This window comes from Hyaena hyaena, unplaced genomic scaffold (assembly GCF_003009895.1).
Source record: "Hyaena hyaena isolate Hyena2069 unplaced genomic scaffold, ASM300989v1 scaffold_426, whole genome shotgun sequence".
In the NCBI taxonomy this organism is placed as follows: Eukaryota; Metazoa; Chordata; class Mammalia; order Carnivora; family Hyaenidae; genus Hyaena; species Hyaena hyaena.
Window position 1 is genome coordinate 1,108,463 of NW_024081061.1, and position 21,670 is coordinate 1,130,132.

At 42.4% G+C, this 21,670-nt stretch overlaps 1 protein-coding gene across 1 annotated transcript in view; it reads right to left on the minus strand.

Annotated features, from left to right (window-relative positions):
* Positions 1 to 522: 522 nt before the first annotated feature.
* The window catches only part of PFDN1 (prefoldin subunit 1), a 71,790-nt gene continuing 50,642 nt past the window's right edge, over positions 523 to 21,670 (minus strand). Inside the window, exon 4 of the mRNA XM_039252741.1 lies at positions 523 to 1,355. Coding sequence (XP_039108672.1) covers positions 1,272 to 1,355 — 84 coding nt within the window. The 3' untranslated portion in view covers positions 523 to 1,271. The remainder of the gene's footprint in view (positions 1,356 to 21,670) is intronic.

Below are 21,670 nucleotides of genomic sequence, written 5' to 3' on the forward strand. Positions count from 1 at the left end.
GGAAGGCCTGGTCCCGCGCAAGAGACAAGCTCACCAAACTGTTTTATGTGCTTTTACCCAGAAGCCTAGGAAAAGACCTTTCAGTAACTGTGGGCTGCTCCAGAGGCTGCGTTTTCTGCTGTCCCCGACACCTCCCTCTACACACACACACCCAGCGAAGCAGCCACACATCTCAGCCTTGGCCGCAGGGTGGCGCTAAGCTGCCATAACAGCAAATCCATATCCCTTGGCTGGCAGCTCAAGTGGCCCTGAGAGGCTACAGCTGACAGATCTTGGCCTGCCCACCTGCACTCTGAAGCAGTGAGGAGCTCATAAATATTTAACTACCCATTCTCTTTAAAACAAAACCGTACTTTATCCATCACCTGATGACTGTGGCGTGTAAATGATCCCACAATAGCTGATTTCAAGCTACCAACTTGAAGCGGAGTTGGGAAGAAAAGTGCAGGAGAACGCCGATTTCCATCATCCAGATACAATAGACTGTTAACCTCAAAAACAGATAATGGCCAGATTTAGTAATTAGGAAGGGGCAAATCTGAATATTTATTACCCTTATTTTAAATATATTTACATAACTTGATTTTTAATAATTGGCTCTCCCGAGCCAGTACAAGCCAGCTCCAGCACACCACTGCCCCTAAGCCTCTAGGCAGCCTTAGGATTGTACTGTCCACCAGGAGACCGCCTGAAACTACATTTTCTTATGGAACATATGCGAGGAAGCACGGAAGGAATCTTTAGGCAGAATGCCACCAAGGTTGACTTAAATTCAGCTATGCCCTGGTCTTCCTTCTTCCTGATCTGCATGAACACTCAGAAGTAGGAGGATTTACTCAAAGGAACAGAAAGGAAAAAAAGAACCAGCAAAGGCTTCAATGCAAGAGGAACAGAGCCAAAGCTCTGGAGGAGGACAGGTCAGGGAGGAGCTAAGGTTGAAAGCCTCTGCCTCTCTGGCCCTCCATTCTCAAGAAAGGCAGACTTAGAGTGGGTGGGGGAACAGATTCCTTTTATTGGTCTAACCAGCATAACTAGTAGTAGGTTTGGGCAGAGCTCCCCTATTTCTCTGGCTCCCATCTTCCCTCTCCTGTAGGGCAGGGTGGCAGGCAAAGCCAGGATCAGAAAGGGATCAGGGTGAAGTAGAAAACACAGGGTTACCAGATCATTCAAATAAAAAGTCGATCAGGGCAGAAGAGAGGGTATTCCCCCATTCGGGCCCCTCTGCCCTTGCCAGGAATGAAACGGGGCAGGATGCTTTCACTAGAGGTTTCCTACTGTGCCCTTCGTGCCATCAGCATCTCCCGGATGTTGTCCTCAGCTTCCTTGACACTCCGCTCCAGGTAGGATTTTTTCTGCTGCAGTAGGACAAAGAAACCAGGGTTAGCAGGTATGGGCCAGGCTGGCAGATGCAGCTTTTCTGCCCATTGGTAACGGCTTCTCCTCTGTGAACACTGACACTCACTAGCATGTTGTCTCCTGGGGGCCTGATACACACACACCTGTCCAGAGTGTTCCCCTCATCCCACCCACAGGCATGAGGGAGGGAGGGGGAAGTTATTTGGTGCAGGAAGCAGAAGTGCTCTGTGGAAGGCAGCTGCACTCTTCCCCCAGAAGGAAGTGAACTCAAAACAGGCGTCTCAGTACATGAAGTTACACCAGACAGACAAAGGCCAGGAAATTCCAGGACAAAGCTCTGGCCGCATAACAGACTGTCTCTCAAGGTTTTCCATGGCCCAGGCCAGGCGCCTGTAGCCGCCACTGCTGCAGAACGGACTGCCCTCCGCTCTGTCCAGTGAGACAACAGGCTGCACGAGTGCTAAGAAGTTGTATCACACGTCTCATGGAGGCAGATGAGTCAGGATGAAGTCTGCTTTTCTAATGAAACCGCTGCCTGCCAGGAATCCAGGACAGTGACACATGGAGTAAAACAGACCTTTTGGATGTTTACCTCCCTATTCCATCTGGGTCCTAAATTAAAAATCTCGACGCAGGCAAAGAACTTAAACTTTCAGGAGCCACATCTGGGCCAGGATTACAAAAGATTAGTCAAAGGAAATGATGTCTGTACATTATTTGCCCTGTGGTCACCCCAAAAATATGGTGGCTTCACCACTGGTCCCTCCCCTGAGGACATACTTGTGGCTACAGTCTCACTTGACATGAAATGAGGCTCCCTTCTTCAGGAATACTCAAAATAATCCCCTTTCTAAGGGTGCATGTGACTAAGCCACACTGGAGTCAGTAATGCAGAGCCCTGACCCAGAAAGCTTAGATGCATCCAGTGCCCTTCTCTCACTCTCCCCTACACACCCTAGCAGCTGTGGATTCACTTTGTTCAAGTGCCCACATGACCTCGGAAAAGACTGGGCCAGAGAATAGGTGAGCAGCCTGGCCTGACAGGCCTTCCTTGGGAACTGATACCCAAACCACGGAGGCAGGAAAATCGAAATGAAGGCCTCTGCTGCTTGAGGCCTTCACCATTAACACCTCTCGTGCCTCTCTACACATCCCTGTGTCTTAACTTCTCCCACTCTGTCCAGATATTTATTACGTGAAATATTTAAGAGACTTTTTTTCCTATAGGCTCCAGTGCTGTGGCATCTTAATCACTTTTTATGGGAGCCTCTAATTCCTGTCTGGCTTCTCCTAACCTCAAACCTCCTGAAGGCCAGAAAGAGCCGTCTTCCCTCCTTTCCCATCTGTCCAACTTGTACACCATTCCTTACCAAACAACAAGAGCTCCATAAAAGTCACAGTGGCCACAGATGTATGCTGTTGCTAAGGAATTTATTACATTGCTGTACCTCACAGAGTCCTATCATTGTGATATCAGAATAGGAACTCAAAGTTCCTTTGATAAACAACCCCTAGACTTTACATGTGCTGACTTAGAGAGGCAAATAGTAATAACTCCTGACACACCACTGAAGAATGTACACGTACTGGGTGTTACACAGAAGGGGAGCAGCAGCTAAACAGTGAGGGCCATGTACCATCTGGGCACCTTCCCAGCCCAGGGAATCTAAGGAAAAAGCCAACGGGGCAAGCGGGGTTGTGCTCCCACAGCATCAGCTGGTGCCCAGGGACCCAGGTCCACTGCATTCCATCTCTGTCAACTCGCTGCCCCCGCTGGCAAAACTCAACAGCCAGTGCTTGAAACATCAGCCAGAGCTTCTCTACTTACTGTACAGGCCTCTGGACAAACAAATTCAGGTTATAATTCTAAAATTTTTTTAGTGTATAGAGAGACAGACAGAATGCAAGCCGGGGAAGGTCAGAGAGGGAGGGAGACACAGAATCCAAAGCGGGCACAGAGCCTGAACTGTGAGATAAGACCTGAGCCGAAGTCAGACACTCAACTGACAGGCACCCTCAGGTTATAATTCTCACCTTTAAAATTCATCATTCTAAGTTTCTTCTATCTTCCACTTTCAGTTTTATGATTTTTTTTCCAGGATTTTTACTTCATAACCTGAAGTCTTCAAGTTTCAAAAAATAATGCAAAATAAACTTTAACTACTTAAACTCTCTGCACATTAAAATTTTTATTTCAGGAGCACCTGGGTGGCTCAGTCTGTTAAGTATCTGACTCTTGGTTTTGGCTCAGGTCACAATCTCATGGCTCGTAGGATCAAGGTCCACGTGGGGTTGTGTGCTGACAGTGAGAGCCTGCTTGGGATACTCTCTCTCTGCCCCTCTCCTCCTCATGCTTTCTCTCTCTCTCAGAATAAAGAAGACTTTCTTAAAAATTTTAAAAATAAAATTTTTGTATCATCCTAACAGATGCGTCATCCCTAACAGAGAGGGACCTGTTTTCTAACTTTTTCGGTAGTTTCTGTCTCATACCTAAAGCCAAGAAGACCTTCACAATCAAACCTGAATCAGAGTATGTGATGTGTGCTGAATTGTGTCTCACAAAAAGATATGTTGAAGTCCTAACCCCCAGGACCCGTGAATTTGGCCTTATTTCGAAATAGGGTCTTTGCAGAGATAATCACATTAAAATGAGGTCATAATTAGGGTCGGCCTAAATCCAATGATTAGTGTTCTAAGGCCACATAAAGACAAAGGGACATGGAGACAGAATGCAACTCCTTGATAGAGGCAGAAAGGGAAGGATTAGCTCTAACCCAAGGAAGGCCAAGAAGGGTTACAACAGAAGCTAGGAAGAGGAAGGAAGGATTCTTCTCCAGAGGCTTTAGAAGGAGGGTGACCCCACAACATCTTGATTTTGGATTTCTAGCCTCCAAAACTTGTGAGAGAATAATATTCTGTTGTTTTAAACTACCCAGTTTATGGGGTGCCTGGGTGGCTCAGGTTAAGCCTCCAACTCTTGGCTTCAGGTCATGATCTCACGTTTTGTGGGTTTGGGCCCCGCGTCAGGCTCTGTGCTGACAGTGCAGAGCTTGCTTGGAATTCTCTCTCTCCCTATCTGTTCCTCCCCAACTTGTGTGGGCACTCTCTAAATAAATAAATAAATACGTAAACTTTAAAAATTAAACCACCTAGTTTGTAGCAATTTAAGAAGCCCTAGGAAACCATGAAATGAGGGATGCCCCAGAGAATAAATCTATGCAAAGTTCTAGGTACCCACACCTTCTGACCATACTGAATCCTAGAGGCCTGGATAAGGATTCCTAAAAGTACACTGGAACCTGTATTTCTCCTCCCAAAAAATGTGGTAGCAATGATTCAAATAGAAACCAGACAGAAAGGATGCAAAAAATTAAGGAAACAAAGATTAAGTCAACCTTGAATTTCTACATTTTCTTCCTAAAACTACTCACCAAACCAGAAATTTTGTGGACCTTAGTCTCCCCAATTTCTATAGATGACAACTCCATTCTTGCAAATTCTGAAAACCTTTAGTGTCACCTTTGAATGTTCCTTCTTTCACATCTGACATATAATCAACTAACAAACCCTATGAGCACTATATCAAAATGAATCCATAATCTGACCTTAATAAATAACCTAAGTGGTCTTCCAAGTTTATTTATAGTTTGAGAGAGAAGGCACAAGTGCACACATGCATAAGCAGAGAAGGGATGGGGGGTTGGCGAGGGCAGGGATAGAGAATCTTAAGCAGACTCCACGCTAAGCTTGGAGCCCAATGTGGGGCCTGATCCCATAAACCACAAGTTCATGACTTAAACCTATATCAAGAGTTAAGAGACGATGCCACCCAGGTGCCCCTCTTCTGCCCTCTGATCCTCTTCAGTTTCTTCTTCATATGGTGCTCAGAGTCCTCTTTTAATGCTCCAAAGGCTTTCCATTTCAAAGTAAAAGGCAAAGCCCTTTTTAAAAGCCATGTTTAGACTTGTTCTCAGCAGACTCTGACCTCAACCCCCTCTCACCCATTCAGCTCCAGCAACACTGGCCTCCACCTCGACTCTACACTGCCCCTCCAACCCACCACCATGCTCCTGCTTGGCTTTTGCACCTTGGCTCTGTTAGGAACTCTCTTCCCCATGTATCCACGGTACTTGCTCAATTACTCAAATGTCTCTTCATAGGGAAAGCTGTGATTATGTGGCAGCTACACTCTCCCTATTCTCACCCTGATTTGCCTGCACAGCCTATCACCCCTGGAAGAAGTAGTATTTATGGATCTTCCCTTACAAGAAAGGAAGGTCCATGTTTGTGGGCAACACTGTTCTGTTTGCTTATAGAATCCCAGTGTCTAGAAAAATGGCTGCTACATGGCAGGAACTCAATACTTGTTGAAAAAAGGTACATTATGGGAAACGAGAACTCACTGATTTACTTCTATACACACTGCTGCTTTGTAGTTCTCCCTCACAACTTGAATGAGGATCACCAACAGAGCAAGCAAAGGTAAAAACTGGCCATCTCCAAGATGGTTTTCAGTTTGGGGCATTGCCTTCTAGCCTCTGCCCCCTAAATATACATAGGTCTAAAACTCAACCCTCCCTGATGTCCATGGGAAAATCAAAGGCATGGCTTCCATAAACAGAACAGGCCCTAAGGTTCAGGTCCCTTGATCAGATCAACCTGTGAAACTAAGAAAACTATCCCAATTTCCCATGTCCCACAGTTGAAATCCTTGAGAAAATGTGCCAAGACTGGCCTGGGCTGCCAGGGGAATTATGACTGTTGTGTAAACTCCCAGAGGCCTTTCAAAACCACACCTTCCAGCAGGAGTCCCAGGAACGCATCTGCCACATCTGCTGGCCTCACTGCAGCATTTTGGTGTCTTGCTGAGCAATCTCCCACAGAACTCTAGGAAACTCTCTAGAGGAATCAAACCACAGTGCCCTGGATGCAGAGACATTCTTGTGGGACCTTGTTCTGGAGTGAAGTTCTGAGATTTCCTGTGGGGCTCAGCCGGCAAAATGACACTGCCAGAGTTACTGCTGATCAGCCTGAGGCTCTCCTCTTTGGGAGTCAGGCTGAGGCGCTAGCGTTTCACTCACATCCTCCCATTAAGGAACGAGGCTCAAGTCTCTAGAACTTTTCTGACAACACATAATTTCTCAGAGACACTTCTGAGGTAATTCAGCTTCTGATGCTCTATCTCTACAGACTTTTTTCCTCAGGAACTTTGTTTCCTTCCTTTTCTCTAATATTTTTCCTATTTCATTTCTTAGGGCACAGAAAGTAGTTTTCTCCTCTCATCCTCTATTTCCCCATTTGTAAAATGAGGATTTGGACAATACCAGTATCCATACTCCCCCATTATTCTTCTTTAGTCACAAAACTTTTTCTTCAAATCAACTCTTGTCTTAAACACAAAACAAATAAGACAGGTAAAACTGGGGACAGGGGGGAGTTATGGTGGATAAAAGCAGACCTTCTAGGTTGTCCCCTCACCTCAATCCAGTACAGGGTCAGTAGAAAGGGCCATCTTGATTCCCTTCCACCTCTGATGTTCTAGGCAATCTGTGTTCAGAGACCCTCTGCTCTGAATCCCATGTCAGATCCTGAATTTGACCTGCCCTGGCCAAACACTTCTCCCTTATGCTGAATCCGTGGCTTCCAGCTTCTGCAGACCACTGTTAACTTAAAGCTCTCCTATTAATCTAAAAGTGCAAAGCAAAGGCCACCTTCTCACTGTTGCTCACATGACTTCCAAATTAAAAAACCCAGAGCCTCAGTGATTCTCATGTTCTGTCAGTTTGCAGAACTCTAAAACGGCCAGAGGGTGCCAGCTGCCCACACAGGGGAAGTTTAGCAAGAGGCCAAGAATTCACCGAAGGCTGAGAAGGCACGTCTTAGCAGATGGGGAGTACACTGTGATGAAGGCAGAGAAACAAAAGGAGGAAGAGAAAATAAGAAAGGCAACATGAAGGCACAATCAGAGAAGTCAGGAAGGGAAATGAGACAGAGACGGGCAGGGCTACAGCAAGCAGAAGCAGGGCAGAGCTCTGAAAGTGCAAGTGAATGGGTGAAGAGCACTCAACAGAAGCAGGCCAGACAGGTCAAGCCTGACCGGGAACCGAAAGCTAAGAGACAACTGGTCCACAGACATGGGTCTACTTGTGAACTCATGAGGGTGCATCCACTTCACCATTAAGGATACAACTAGGCAATAAGGGAACTTCTGAACTAGAACACAGGCTGGGAGACAAGCTCAAAGAATGAGAAAGCAATTTTAGGCATGGAGCAGACTATAAGAGAAATTAAGAAAGAGTCACTGTCTCTCCATCTTTTAGACACTGCTTTTAAAACCTGTCAAAGGTTTCTCTGCTAAAAGACTGGTTCAGCTGAGCACTGATCTTGTTTTTCTCCCAGGTGTTCTCTTAACCTGCAAAGAGACTCTGACACTGCTACTGGACGGGTCAGACTCCCAAATCCTACCTGTAATCGCATGCTCAATCTTCCCAAGTCAAACCTCTACATTACTCAACACCTTATGGCAGAAATAGAGTGGAGGTGGGAGGAAGGTTTATTCTTTCCTCCAAACAACAATATTTGGCCCCTAGGTCCCCCTGGAGTTAACGTGATCTCTACCAGTTTTGCCCTCCCTAACACATCAGCTTCAATTAAGTCCCAGAGAAAGCCCATCCCACCACACAACCCAGGAAAGAAAGTAGAAACTCCTAAGTAAGCACAGAGCCAGAAGGGGCAACTATTCCAGTGTACATGGTGCTGATTAGGCACATCCAAAGAATCATTACATTTTGGGGCATCAGACTTCAGAGGGATGAGACATGCCAGTAAATCATGTCAAGTGGCTCAGAAAAGATTAACTGGAAAAGGAACCTGACCACGGCCTTAAATATCTAAAGCAATGGCTCTTAAAATGTGGTCCCTGGAATGTTTCCAGAATCAGCAACTCCTGAGACCCTGTTAGAAATGCACAATCTCAGGTCCCAACCCAGACCCACTGATTCAGAAATTCTAGGGATGAAGCCAAGCACTCCGTGTTTTTACCACCCTCCAGGTGATTCTGAGGCACTTTTAAGTTTGAGAACTACTGTTCAAAAGTGAGAGTCAGCAGAGGGCTAAAGAGACAATTATCTCAGGCTCTGTAAGGATGTCTCTGTCACAACTACTCAACTCTGCCATCACAGCATAAAAGCTGCCACACTGTCAACTAAAGGTTCCACTGAAAAATGAATGGGGATAGATAGCTGTGTTCTAAAACCACAAAAACAAGCAACAAGCTGGATGTGGCCAGCAGGCTATAGTCTATCAACCTCTGTTCTTAAAAAAAGAATCTTAAAAGAACTGAATCCAGCAGTAAATATTTCAGAGATTGTTAACTTTTAATAAAAGTTGCCTGATAAAAGCCCAAATTTCTAACCATCCATCCTTCCAATTCAGTCATTCAGTCCAGTGCCAAACCATATCTCTTTTTTCCTCCCAAACTCTGGTCCTTGAAATTTGCGGCAGCAGGCCTTGCCACTCTCCTGTAGCTCCTGGTGCCAGAGTCTACAATACCCTGGGCACTGTCCCTCATTCACCGATGGCTCACGGTCTTCCTCTTCACCACTGCTGCACCACTCAAAGTGACTCCAACAAAAATGTAGATGATCCATTCAATACCATGACCTACCCTGCCCTCATCCCACCTCAGCCACCCAGCCCACGGTCATAGGCTAAAGACCATGTCAACACCACTAATGCACCACCTCAAAATTTCAGCTTTACCACTGCTACTTCACATTTCCCCATGTCACTCTATCTGATGACTCTCAAGTCCAGCATGTCTTCAACCCCATCCTAATGACAAAGTTTTCATTACATATTATGCTTCCGTGGCCTTCTCCCTCCTATTCAGCTAAGCTTCCACAATGCACCATTTATACTTAACCCCTTATACTTTTTCTCCTCTGCTCTGCTGTCCCTCTGTTGCACTTGCCTGGCAAAATGCCAATGCAAGTTAAACCCAACCATCTACCTACTCCATGCTTATACCTAGATGCTGCTAGAGAAGAACACATAAATGTGCTGGTTTCACTTTAATTTCAGGACCAGGAATCTCAAATGGGCACTCAACACTGTCCCAGTATTCTACTTAAGTTCACTTGTGTGCTCTCCAAAATAGCTACTTCACCTTGTTTCCTCAAATCTCCTATACTCTCTCCTCCCCACCTCCTTCCCAAGTGGCTGAGAAAATACAAGCATTAGGAGAATTCCCTCTTCTTCCCACTACCACATCTTCTACCTGACCACCAATATATATACTCTCTTCTTTTCCTATTGTTAAAATGGATAGTGTCCCTGCTTCTGTCAAAACACAGCCCTTCCACTTGGGTGTTGGTTGCACCTCCATTCACCTCAAAACTTCTACTGCTGCAGTCAGCTGTTTTCTTTCTTCCTAATTTTCCATTTCCCTTTCTCTGCAAGATCTTTCTTGTTGAGGCAAATCACTTTTTTTTTTTTTAATGTTTATTTTTGAGAAAGAGCACGTGGGCAAGAGAGGAACAGAGAGAGGGAGACAGAGAATGAGAAGCAGGTTCCACACTTTAGTGTAAACTCAGACATGGGGCTCGAACCCACGAACCTGCAAGATCATGGCCTGAGTCAAAGTTAGAAGCTCAACCAACTAAGCTACCCAGTGGCAGCTGATTTAAGACAAATCACTTTAAAAACCCTTTCTTGTTCTCACATTCCCTGCAGGTACTGTCCCTTACTTTCTTTCCCTTCTTAGAAAAATTTCTTGAACCAATTATTTTTAGTAGCTCCTTCCACTTCCTTAACCTCCCATTTGCTCCCCAGATATCTCCAATCACCACTGTGGTTATATTTTTTAGAGCAGGGGAATATGTTACAATCTTCTTGTAACTCTGTGACTCTCTGGGCCAAATACTCTGTAAGTCTTACAAATGAGCAAATAAAGTTAAGTTTTACTATTTCAGTTTATCTTATTTTGCGCTACTCTTATAAGAGCCAAGAGAATCCAACCCACAGTGTTTACAGTGGAGTTTGGCCTGTAGGTATGATAAAAGGGTAGGTGGAAAAGGGCACGCCCTCTCATAGAGGAAGTAAGGGCAACACCTTGCATTCTTGGATGTGGAGGTGCGCCTGACTCAACTGTAAGGGCAAGGCTAGCAGGGAGATAAGGTGACGCAAACAGCTGAAGCCACTTCAGCGCTACTCTTTGCTCCAAGGAAATCAAGGATTTCATTTTCCTTACAATTCAACAAAAAAGGTGAACCCAATTAAAAAAATGGGCAAAGGACTTGAACAAACATTTCTTCAAAAAAGATATATGAATGACCAATAAGCACATGAAGAGACGGTCAACCTCATTAGTCCTTAGGGAAATACAAGTAAAAACCACAATGAGATACTACTTTATACCTACTAGGATAACTCTACTCAAAACCGGAAAAAAGGCACTGGCAAAGATGCAGAGATACTAGAACTTGCATATACTGCTGGCAGGAATGTAAAATAATGCAGCAGCTGTGGAAAACAGTCTGGCAGTTTCTTAAGAACTTAAAAGATAAAACTGTCACATGACCAAGCAATTCTACTTCTAGGCATATACTCAAGAGAAATGAAAAGCAGTATTCAAACAAAAATATCCGTAATAGCCAAAAACTGTAAACAGCCCAAGTGCCCATCAATTGACAAAATGTGACACCCATAGAATGGAATACTCTGTGGATGTCAAAAAGTATGAAGATGCATGCTACAACACAGGTGAACCTTGAAAACATGGACAGGTGGCACCTGGGTAGCTCAGTTAGTTAACCATCTGACTCTGGATTTTGGCTCAGGTCATGATAGCCTCATGATCTCACCATCGTGGGTACAAACCCCACCTACGGCTCTGCACGGACAGTGCCAAGACTGCTTGGGATTTTCTCTCTCCCTCTCTCTTTGTCCCTCCCCAGCTCATGCTTTCTCTCTCCCTCTTCTCTTAACAAGTAAACTTTAAAGAGAGAGAAAGAGAGAGAGAGAGAGAGAGGAGAAGAGAAGAGAAGAGAAGAGAAGAGAAGAGAAGAGAAGAGAAGAGAAGAGAAGAGAAGAGACGAGACGAGACGAGACGAGACGAGACGAGACGAGACGAGACGAGACGAGACGAGACGAGACAGACATCGAGCTAAGTGGGAGAAGGCAGATACTGAAAGCCACATGCTGTATGATCCATTTATATTATTATCCAGAACAGGCAAATCTATATAGACAGTCCAAAGATTAAATTCCCCAAGTGCTGAGGGAAAGGGGAAAAGAAAGACTACTTAAATGATAAGGGGGTTTCTTCTGGAGTTGATGAAAATATTCTAGAATCAGAAAAAAGGCATAGTTGCACAACATTGTGCATTTTATGTTACGTGAACTTTATTTCAATTAAAAATAAAAAAGAATTCCTAGTCTTCTCAAAATGCTGTTCCACAAAGAGAAAAACCAGGACAAGAAAACCCTGTATTTTAAAACAGGCATGATAGGATGCTTGGGTGGCTCAGTCAGTTGGGCATCCAACTTGATTTTGGCCCAGGTCAAGATCCCAGGGTTGTGGGACTGAGCCCCAGAAAGACCTTTGCACGAAGTATGGATCCTGCTTAAGATTCTCTCTCTCCCTCTCTCACTCACTTACTCTCTCTTCCCCTCTGTCCCTCTCCCCTGCTCACACGCACTCTCCCTCTCTAAAATAAAAATTAAAAACAAAACAAAACCCACGAAAACCAGGCATGGTAAGTCAAGTTCCTAATCACTGTCACAGCATTATCAGTATTTACTACTCCACACAAAAACTCAGAGTAACACACACAAATTGGGTAAGGTAAAATAAACCGATGTATTAATTTGTGAAAAGTAATTTTAATGTTCTCAGTGGAAGCAGTAAACATTTAGATTAATGATTTAATACGGTACTCTGGGAAAGCCAATGAACAAACAAGGGTAAGGAAACTTCTATGTGATCACACTACTTTCCAATCGAAGAGCATATTTATACAACTAAAAAAACAGAGATATGGCAACCGGAAACCCATAAAAGGGAATGGGAGACAGTGAAAACAAGCAAGTGCTCAAAGCCACCGTAAGCACAGATTCATGACTCAGAGGCTCCTCCTCGGCTGATCTGTATAGGTCAGCAGAGGGCAGAACTAGAGAACTACAAATACACTCCAGTATCAAAGAACTATTTATAAAGCTTTCCCAAAAACCTGGCTGTCTTTTCATTAAGAAAGAGAAAAGGAAAACTAATAGTTATACCTCTTAGTATCACCAAGGAATTAATGTTCTTTAACTGTAAGCTATACCCCTAGATCAGACCAGCAACCTAGGATCTTTGCTCCCATTGCTCGGAGCGGTCTAAAGGGCATGGAGAGGTTAGCTCACACCACCCAGTGATACTTCTCCATCCGGGATGATCCAGGAACTCACACCATGATGAAATTACTCTACAGACCAGACGTCACAGCTGCCACTTGTCCCAACTCCACACACACCCAAGTTACCATGGAACTAGTACAAACAGAATGGAGTTTAATATGCTGTTAGCTCTGATCTAAGTAGCTGACATAACACCAATTAAATTTATAATGACACTAGAATAATAAAAGATCACTTGGCACACTTCTCTTTGCAAACATGATTTAAGAGGTGGTTTTCATTTTGCCCTTTCTTCAATTTCCAGATGCTAGGTCACTAAGAAGCCACTTAAAATCTTTTAGCTCAGAGATGGGGGTTGGGGTTTTTTCCATAAGTAAAGGACCACTAATATTAGAAGGCCTCGCTACTAGGAATATCCAACTATTCTACAGGAACCCCCACTTTTTCAGAATATAAATGAATAATACTTTGGGTGGAATCTAGAATCTGGAATCCTGGGTTCCCATTTATCTTCCTCTTTTTCCCTGATTGATTCTGGTTCTGGCTCTGTGAAGGATATTTGATCCCCCCCCCCTTTTTTTAATTGAGATATGGTTTATTTATTTTTTTTTTACAAATAGTTTATTGTCAAGTTGGTTTCCATATAACACCCAGTGCTCATCCTCACAAGTGCCCTCCTCCATGTCCATCTCCCCCCTCCCCTCCCACACCCATCAGTCCTCAGTTTGTTCTCATCATTCAAGAGTCTCTCATGGTTTGCCTCTCTCCCTCTCCCCCACCATTTCCCCCTTCTTCTCCCCCAAGCTCCTCTGTTAAATTCCTCCCAATCCCTCCCCCCTTTTTTAATGTTTATTTTAAGAGAGAGAGTGTGTGCATATGGGCACACGAGCACAGGAGGGGCAGAAAAAGCGGAGAGAGAGAATCCTAAACAGGCTCCATGCTGTCAGCACAGAGTCCAACAGAGCACTCAATCCCACAAAGTGCGAGATCATGACCTGAGCCCAAATCAAGAGCAAGACACTCAACTAACTGGGCCACCCAGGTGCTCCTGATCTCCATTTCTAAAATATGGGCAGAGGCCATGAAAGTGATGAGACGGCTTCACCAGAGAATCCATGGCCATTATGGTACTTGCATTCTTGAGCCCATCAACTAGCCCCACCAATGGCTGTATTTATGCTACACATGGAAGAAGTCCCTGGGCCCTTCGGCCACACTTTCGTGGTACATACTTAAGTTACAGACAGTGGGTCTTTGCATACAATACAGAAAGTTCTGTGTTATTACAAAATACTCTACAGCAGTTTAAATGGTGTGAACTACATATATTAATGTGGGTACAGCTCAAAAAGTTATTGAAAGATATCAACAGTACAATCAGTATGATGTCATTTGTTAACTACAAGATGCCATAAAACATGGAATGGTAAGAGAACACACCAAAAACCTGATAGTAGTTGCTTCCGGTGAACAGGAATGAAGTTGAGGTGGGGTTGGAAGTTACAATGGAGATTTCAATTTCATTAGTATTTTATTTTTGTAAAGTAATAAAAAAGTATACATTACAAATGCTAACATTTGTTAATTCTGGGTAGTGAGTACACAGGTGTTGGGTTTAGTTAGCTTTTGTACATTTGTTAATTTTTTTCCAAATAAACAAAAAAACCCCACAACCCTTGATCTTGTAAGCATTGGTGGCAATAGACTCAGTCGGCAACCACCACATGCAAACAGCAAATCTTGTATTTAATATTTACTGTATGTAGGCAGTGTCCAGTGATTTACAAGTTTCATGTTAAAAGGTAGGTATTGGGGGCAGGGAGGCTGGCACTTGGCTGGCCTAGTGGGTCGAACATGTGAATCTTGATCTCAGGGTCATGAGTTCAAGCCTCAACCTGGTACAGAGATTTAAAAAAAAAAAAAAAAAGGTATTTTTTAAGGGAGAAATGTTAATCCTCCTCACCTCCAGTATTCATCAGCTATAGAGCTGGCCTCAAGCAATGTTGCTTAGCTTCTTTTGCTCTACCAGCATCTGCTTGCTTGCAAAAGGTACACAATCTGCCTAATTTCAGTTGGTTCTAAACTCAGGCAGATAATAAAGGGATTATTTCTTGTCCCTTTCCTTCAACAACGCTGTTGTTGCTATTATATAGAAGAGCATATTTAGGTGTTTAGACGCTAAGTAATTTACTCCAAGTGGTGGTGAGTGGCAGAGTTAAAGGTCAAATTCATATTGATCTGATTCCAGAGTTCATACTCTTAACTATTATGCCAAGGCATTATGGTACACATATCCTAGCAAAGAAAAACAGTACCTACTACTTGCTAAGAATCTTAAACTAAAAAAAAATATTTTAAAGGCTGAAGTTTTTCTTAGTATGTACTAAAAGAGGGTAGGAAAGTGCACATATTTATGTTTGTGCATATAGGAGTGTGTACGATGAATAGGGAAGGTACTAATTATTAGGAAACTTTTAACTTTCAAGACTAGTTCAAAATTAGTAGGCATGTTTGCTTTCACTCATTTTAAGTACCCACCTCCCTCAGATATTACTCAACATAGCAGGTCTTCATTATCTCCTATGTTCTACATGAACTGTGTTCAACCACTCCCTGCAGTACAGTCCCACGGACATGGGGCTCAAATCTAAGCCTAATCTGATGTTAGTCTCTCTTCTGCAAACCCTCCCCAAGTACCAAACTTGCTTCCTTCAGCAGACAGGCTTGCCAGGCTCCAGGGTCAGTGCCAGTTAAGAGAAGGCCAAAAAAGCATTTGCAACTCAAGTCTAACTGAATTGACAGCTTCTGCTGCCACCACAAGACCAAGGGCCTGAATAGCCTCCTAACCATGGAGGGACTGGCTCCTTGTCTCAGCAGGGGCTTGCCCATGTGGGCATTCACTTAGTTCTTTGGACTCACACACTACACATTGTCTTAGACCTCTGGAAAGAGCTTTACATCCTGGTGCAGTGCCCTTGGGCTCAGTCCACAAAACTCATTCATTCTTTCTTTAGCTACCTTTTCTCCTTAGTTGACCTAATGCAGTTCTGTAACTTTAAATGCCACCTATAATAGAGAATTCTCAATTATATTTCACTAGCCTAGAGTGCCAGATTCATATATTCAACTATCTATTCAGTATCTCTACCTGGGTATCACTAACCAAACTTTTCAATTTGCTTTTAAAATTACTTTTGAAACCTGAAGGATCAACTAGGAAACAATGACCAATGAATTACCAATAGCACATCTGTTCCCATAAACATGTACAACTCTGTGAAGCCCAGGACACATGGAATGCTGTGTGAAAACCACACTAAATGAAAAGCATTGGCAATGGGAATAACTACTTGCCCAGAACACTTACACAAAGTGAGCAGAAACAATGCAGATTTCGTTCATTTTAGCCTTAACACTTTTCTCTTAAACCACTCCAACCTCCTTTACCACTCCACTCCCAGATTTCTGTTCCCATGATTTTCTTTATCTGAAATGCTCTCTCCTCTGCCCCAGCCCTACATCAAGCAATATTCTAACTGACCTTCAAGTCCCAAGTGAAATGATCCCTCTCCCATGAACACATTCCAGATCTCTCCAAGAGGAGAATGAGTGATACACAGGGAAGAAGGAGGGCCCAAATCTTTTGAGTCCTCTCTTTCATCCCTATACCCAATTGTCTTTGGCTCTACCTTAAAATATATTTAGAATCTGACCACCTCCTCTAGCACTGCCCTTGTCCAAGCCACCATCAAACTCTCCCCTGGATAATCCAACAGCCTCTTAACAGATCTCCTTGTTTCCACCCTTGCCTCCTGTACTCTACTTTTAATATAGCACCCAGTCTGTTCCTTTTAAAATATGAAACAAGGGGTGCCTGGGGGTCTCAGTCAGTTAAGCACCCGACTCTCGATTCTGGTTCAGGTCATGATCTCAAAGTTGTGAGAATGAGCCCCATGCACGGCTCTGCACTGTGCATGGAGCCTGCTTGAGATTCTCTCTCTCCTTCTCCCTTTGGCCCTCCCCTGCTCATGCTCTCTCAAGAAGCAAAAACAAAAAGCAATATGAATCAGACCATGTCATTCACCTGTTCAAAACCAACCCAAAATCCCAATTCCAGAGCACAATCCAAAACCTTTAAGTTGACCTGCAAATCCTATGTAATCTACTCCTCCACCACTCCATGATCACTTTCAATGTTCTCTACCTCACTCAGCTCCAGCTGCACTGGCTTCCTTGCTGTTCTCCCAAGTCATTAATTACACTCTCACCCTCAGGTCTTATACCTACTGGTCCCTCTGCTTGGAAGCTTCTTCTCTCAGATGTACACAGAGCTTGCTCCCTCCCTCCCTCAGGCTTCTGTTCAAGAATCACCTTATAAGTAAAACCTTCCCTGTCAACACTATATAAAATAGCTTATACGTCCCCATCATTTTCAGTCTCCTGACTACATGTTATTTTTTTGTTTAACATTTATACATTATACTGTTTATTATCTGTTGCTCCCTCCCATTCTCTAAAATATAAGCTCCATGCCCATCGGGGTCTTTGCTAATTTTGTCTTCACTGCATTTAACAGTGCAAGGCATATATCAAGTACAAGAGACTGTGTTCCTTAATGTATGAAAGTAAAAACAAAAAACCTCCACAGTCAGACATACCCCAAAGTAACATGTATAATCAAGATACTCTGCACACATTTAATAATGTTTTTTTTAAAATATGCAAATACTTCTTCTGGCCTAACAACTATGATTGGCCAAAGCCTTATGTCATGAATCTAGGAATTGCTTAATCCTCCAAAAGGAATCAGTTTTAAATCAGTTCAGCCTCTGATATGAAAAGCATCTAAGTTTAGAAGTTTAGTCAGTTGTGGGGTGCCTGGGTGGCTCAGTGGGTTAAGCATCCGACTCTTGGTTTCAGCTCAGGTCATATCTCACAGTTCATGGGCTGATGGTGCAAAGCCTGCTTGGAATTCTCTCTGCTCTTCCCCTGCTCATGCTCTCTCTCAAAATGAATAAACTTAAAAAAAATAAAAGCTTAGTCATTCAGTATTTTGGAGTTTAGTTTGAAACTTGAACCAGTTTAAGTCTGCAACTATCAATCAGAAGCTCCTTTCTCTTATGTTTTTTATCACCACCTACCTAAAGAAAACAGAAAGTATGCATGAATTAAGGCTTCGAGTATGAACTCCAAAGAAAGCCCAGGTTCTGAAAGTCAAGTTTTTCTTTACAAATTTCTAGAGCTGATTAAACTCAACCACAAATTACATCTGTGTTGTGCTACTTGTAGAGATTTAAAGCACTGCCAGTTATGTCATTCCACATGAATCACAAGACTTAATCATATATATAGCACAGATAGTCTTGAAGACTGTGTTCTACATTTGAGAACCTTTAGTTCAATTAAAATCATGAGTTCATTAAATTTGGGAGTGCGGCAGGTTGGTGACCTAAGAAACATCTAAAAGTAAGCATTCCCCGGGATGCCTGGATGCGAGTGACTTTGACTCAAGTCATGATTTCACTGTTAATGAGTTTGAGTCCTACATCAGGCTCACAGCTATTGGCACAGAGTCTGCTTCAGATCCTTGGTCCACCCTCTCTCTGCCCCTCCCTCACTCACACTCTCTCAGAAAATCAACATTTAAAAATAAATTAATAAAAAAGCAAGCAAGCAAGCAAGCGTTCCCAAAGCCTGTAGTGTCCAAGTGCTCAGATCCCAAAGCTTTAGGTAAACACCAGAATCTTCATTAATAAAGACTTTCCCAAGACATTCCCCCCAGCAAAAAAAATCTCTAATAAAAGCAATCCATTTCTTTCTTTGGTGTTTAAAGCAGTCAGGTTCTGACCACCTGCCCCGAACACCAAAAACAACAACAACAACAACAAAAACTGCACTAAGGAAGAGATTTTGGATAGGACTTCAGATACAAAAATAAGTATGCAACTTAAGAATATAAAAATCAATAATCCCTCAGGTGGTCAACATAAACTGTAGAATACCAAGACTATAATTGAAAATCTGAAAAAGAAAAAAAAAAAAAAAAAGAAAATCTGGTCCTAGTTTTCATATACTCCACCACTGGTAAATACACAGGAGACAAGAAAGGCATTTAAACCATTCCTTTGTGATCAACAGTTTTATAAACAAGTACTAGATTGCTTTCTCTACTTTACAGACCGTTATCTCTATTATTAGAAAGAAGTGAAGGCACAGAGAAGTCAAAAGCCAAATCCAAGTACAGCTTTATGCTGGCACTGTGGGTTAAAATTGCATACAGGGATACCGGAGTCAAAGGTATGGTTAATTTCATCAAACAACCTGACTCTCTAAACAGTGAGTTAGTGAAAAGTACTCAACAGAAAGATTTATTTTCACACTAACTCCATTTGTAATCACATTTCTCTCCTTCTTCCTTTCTCTCACACACTGACTGCATATTTCCACTGTCAAAAGTCACATTTAAAAGACTAGCAAAAAACCATAATCACCTGGTTAATCTCTAGCAGAACTACTGATCAGAACATGCTCTTTGAGCGTCCCAGCTCTGGCTCTGCCCTGTAAATGGATGTGGGTGCATGAGCCCTATTGGGATTGGGAAAGGGAGAGCTCAAACAATGTTCTTGTCAGCACTTCAAACAAAAAATCCATTCAGTGAGAATGGCACCATGTTCCTTTTGCCCTTTCTCCCTAGGAACTAAATTAAACAGATTACAGACAGTGGCAAAAGCTGGCCTTAGAACAGCCTCCCCCCTATTTGTTATTTTTAGTAATTTAGTCTGACAACGCCTGACAACTAAACATGCCTAGAATAGCTAAAGGGAGGGGGGATTATCAGATACTACCAGCAAAAAAAACACTAGTCACCACTTCCTCCAACCCTAAGAAAGAATAATTTTCCATGTCTTTATAGCATCATCCAGAGTTTGAGCTTTTAGTGTCTCATATAAAAACAGACTGTGTAGAAAACATCAGTGGAAACCGATAATGCTTCCTGATCTAGAGGACTGTTCCACCCTCACGTATGTTTTCTTAAAAACAAAAGCAGAATAAAGTGAAGTAAGTTATTTTATACAAAAGTTAGGAGTAAAATGCATCTGTTTCCATTTCGTAAGAATTCTCTCACCAGGTAATTATGAACCCAAAAAACATGGCTTCATGAATAGTGAAAGAATTCAAATATTTTTATTATGCTGGTGACAGGTAAAAGACGTGTTTGCAAGTAGAACGAGGTAAAGTGGGAGAAATTCCTCTAATTAATCAAAATTAGGAAGAAAGCACCACCCATAAACACCCTAGTTATAAATGAAACAATATGGTGAAAAATCTCTGAAATATGAAAACATAAAAAGGTAAAGTCCTGGGGCACCAGGCTAGCTAAGTTAGTGAATCATGTGACTCCTGATTTTGTGAGCTCAAGCCCCACGATGCGTGCAGAGATAAATAAATAAAATATATGTAAACAAATAAATAAATAGCATCTTAAAAAAAGAGAAGATAACATCCTAAGCAGTCTATCTGCATCAGATTAAAATTCACAAAAATACATTTTTTAGTATTTAGTAAGGTAAAATATCCATGAACATTTAGTAATTTAATAATTTGTGAGCATTTTCTGAATTTTTTGCCACTATTCTAAGTAGCATATATTTTCTAAGACAGTATAGGATTTAAAAAAACACTGCAAATGAATAAAATTATATCTTCCTGGGTATGTTAGTTTATTTTGTGTTTGTGGAATTAATTTAGCTCCATCCAAAAGTATCCCTAAAATGTGTAATACCTAATACAAACTACCTTAAGCCATCACATATACATCTGTGATTTCAGTAATTTAAGCAACTACTACAAAGATATCAAAAGAGATGCTGTTACCTTGTATTACATTTTAACTGGCAAAGCTGTAGGCACACAACTACTTTTATTTTAGCTTCAAAGAAAAGGACTCCAATTAACTTCATAAATTAAATCCACACATGAAAGGAAATTGGTTTTGGTTTTGTTTTGCCTCTTTCCATCTTTTCCTCTTAAGGGGTATTTTTGCTCCTAAAGTGTCAATTCAGAAGAAGACTGATGTTATAATGATAAACTTCATAGAAATGACCACAGATACCTTATAATCCAACCCCTCATTTTCCAGATAAGGAAACTGAAGCTTAGAGTACAGCAAGGGCTAGGGGTGCCTGGGTGGCTCAGTCAGTTGACCCTCCAACTATCGCTTTCAGCTCAGGTCCTGATCTCACAATCCATGGGATCAATCCCCAGGGGTCAGGCTCTATGCTCCCTCTGCCCCTCCCCCACTGGTGTGAGCAGGCATGCACTCTCTCAAAATAAATAAACTTAAAAAAAAAAAAATAAAGTACAGCAAGGGCTAGGATCCAGAACTCATCACTCAACAGAAGGTATTTAAATTAGGAATCTGGGGTAATGAATGCTCTGTTGTAAATCTAAGAGACTTGGAGATCTGTATTTATGGTTCAAGTATCAGTTTGGATCTTGTTCTTTCAAACTGACATGCAGAGTGCTCATTAATACAGGTGTGGCCTGTCCACAGTGAGTATCGAACAACTCACTTCCTCTGTCCAGTATCTATTACAGGACAGGTTAGAGAACACCTGTGCGGTAACAACTAACCAGAATCAGAATGTGAGGTAAAAAAAAGTATACTGACTAACTTCCCCTTACCATCTAGATAAAGAGGAGGGAGGTATGCAATAACATGAAGGGAAATTCAAAGTCTACATCATCAAAAGAAATCATTCTCCAGGCAACCTGAAACTGACTGCAGGAACTCTTAGGTATGGGAGGGAAGAGGATAAAGACAAATATTTATGGTCATGCAGAGAAAAGTTAGACTATATAAAAAATAAAGCAGCAAAGCTTGAGGTCAACAACCCTCTGAAGCATTCAAAGG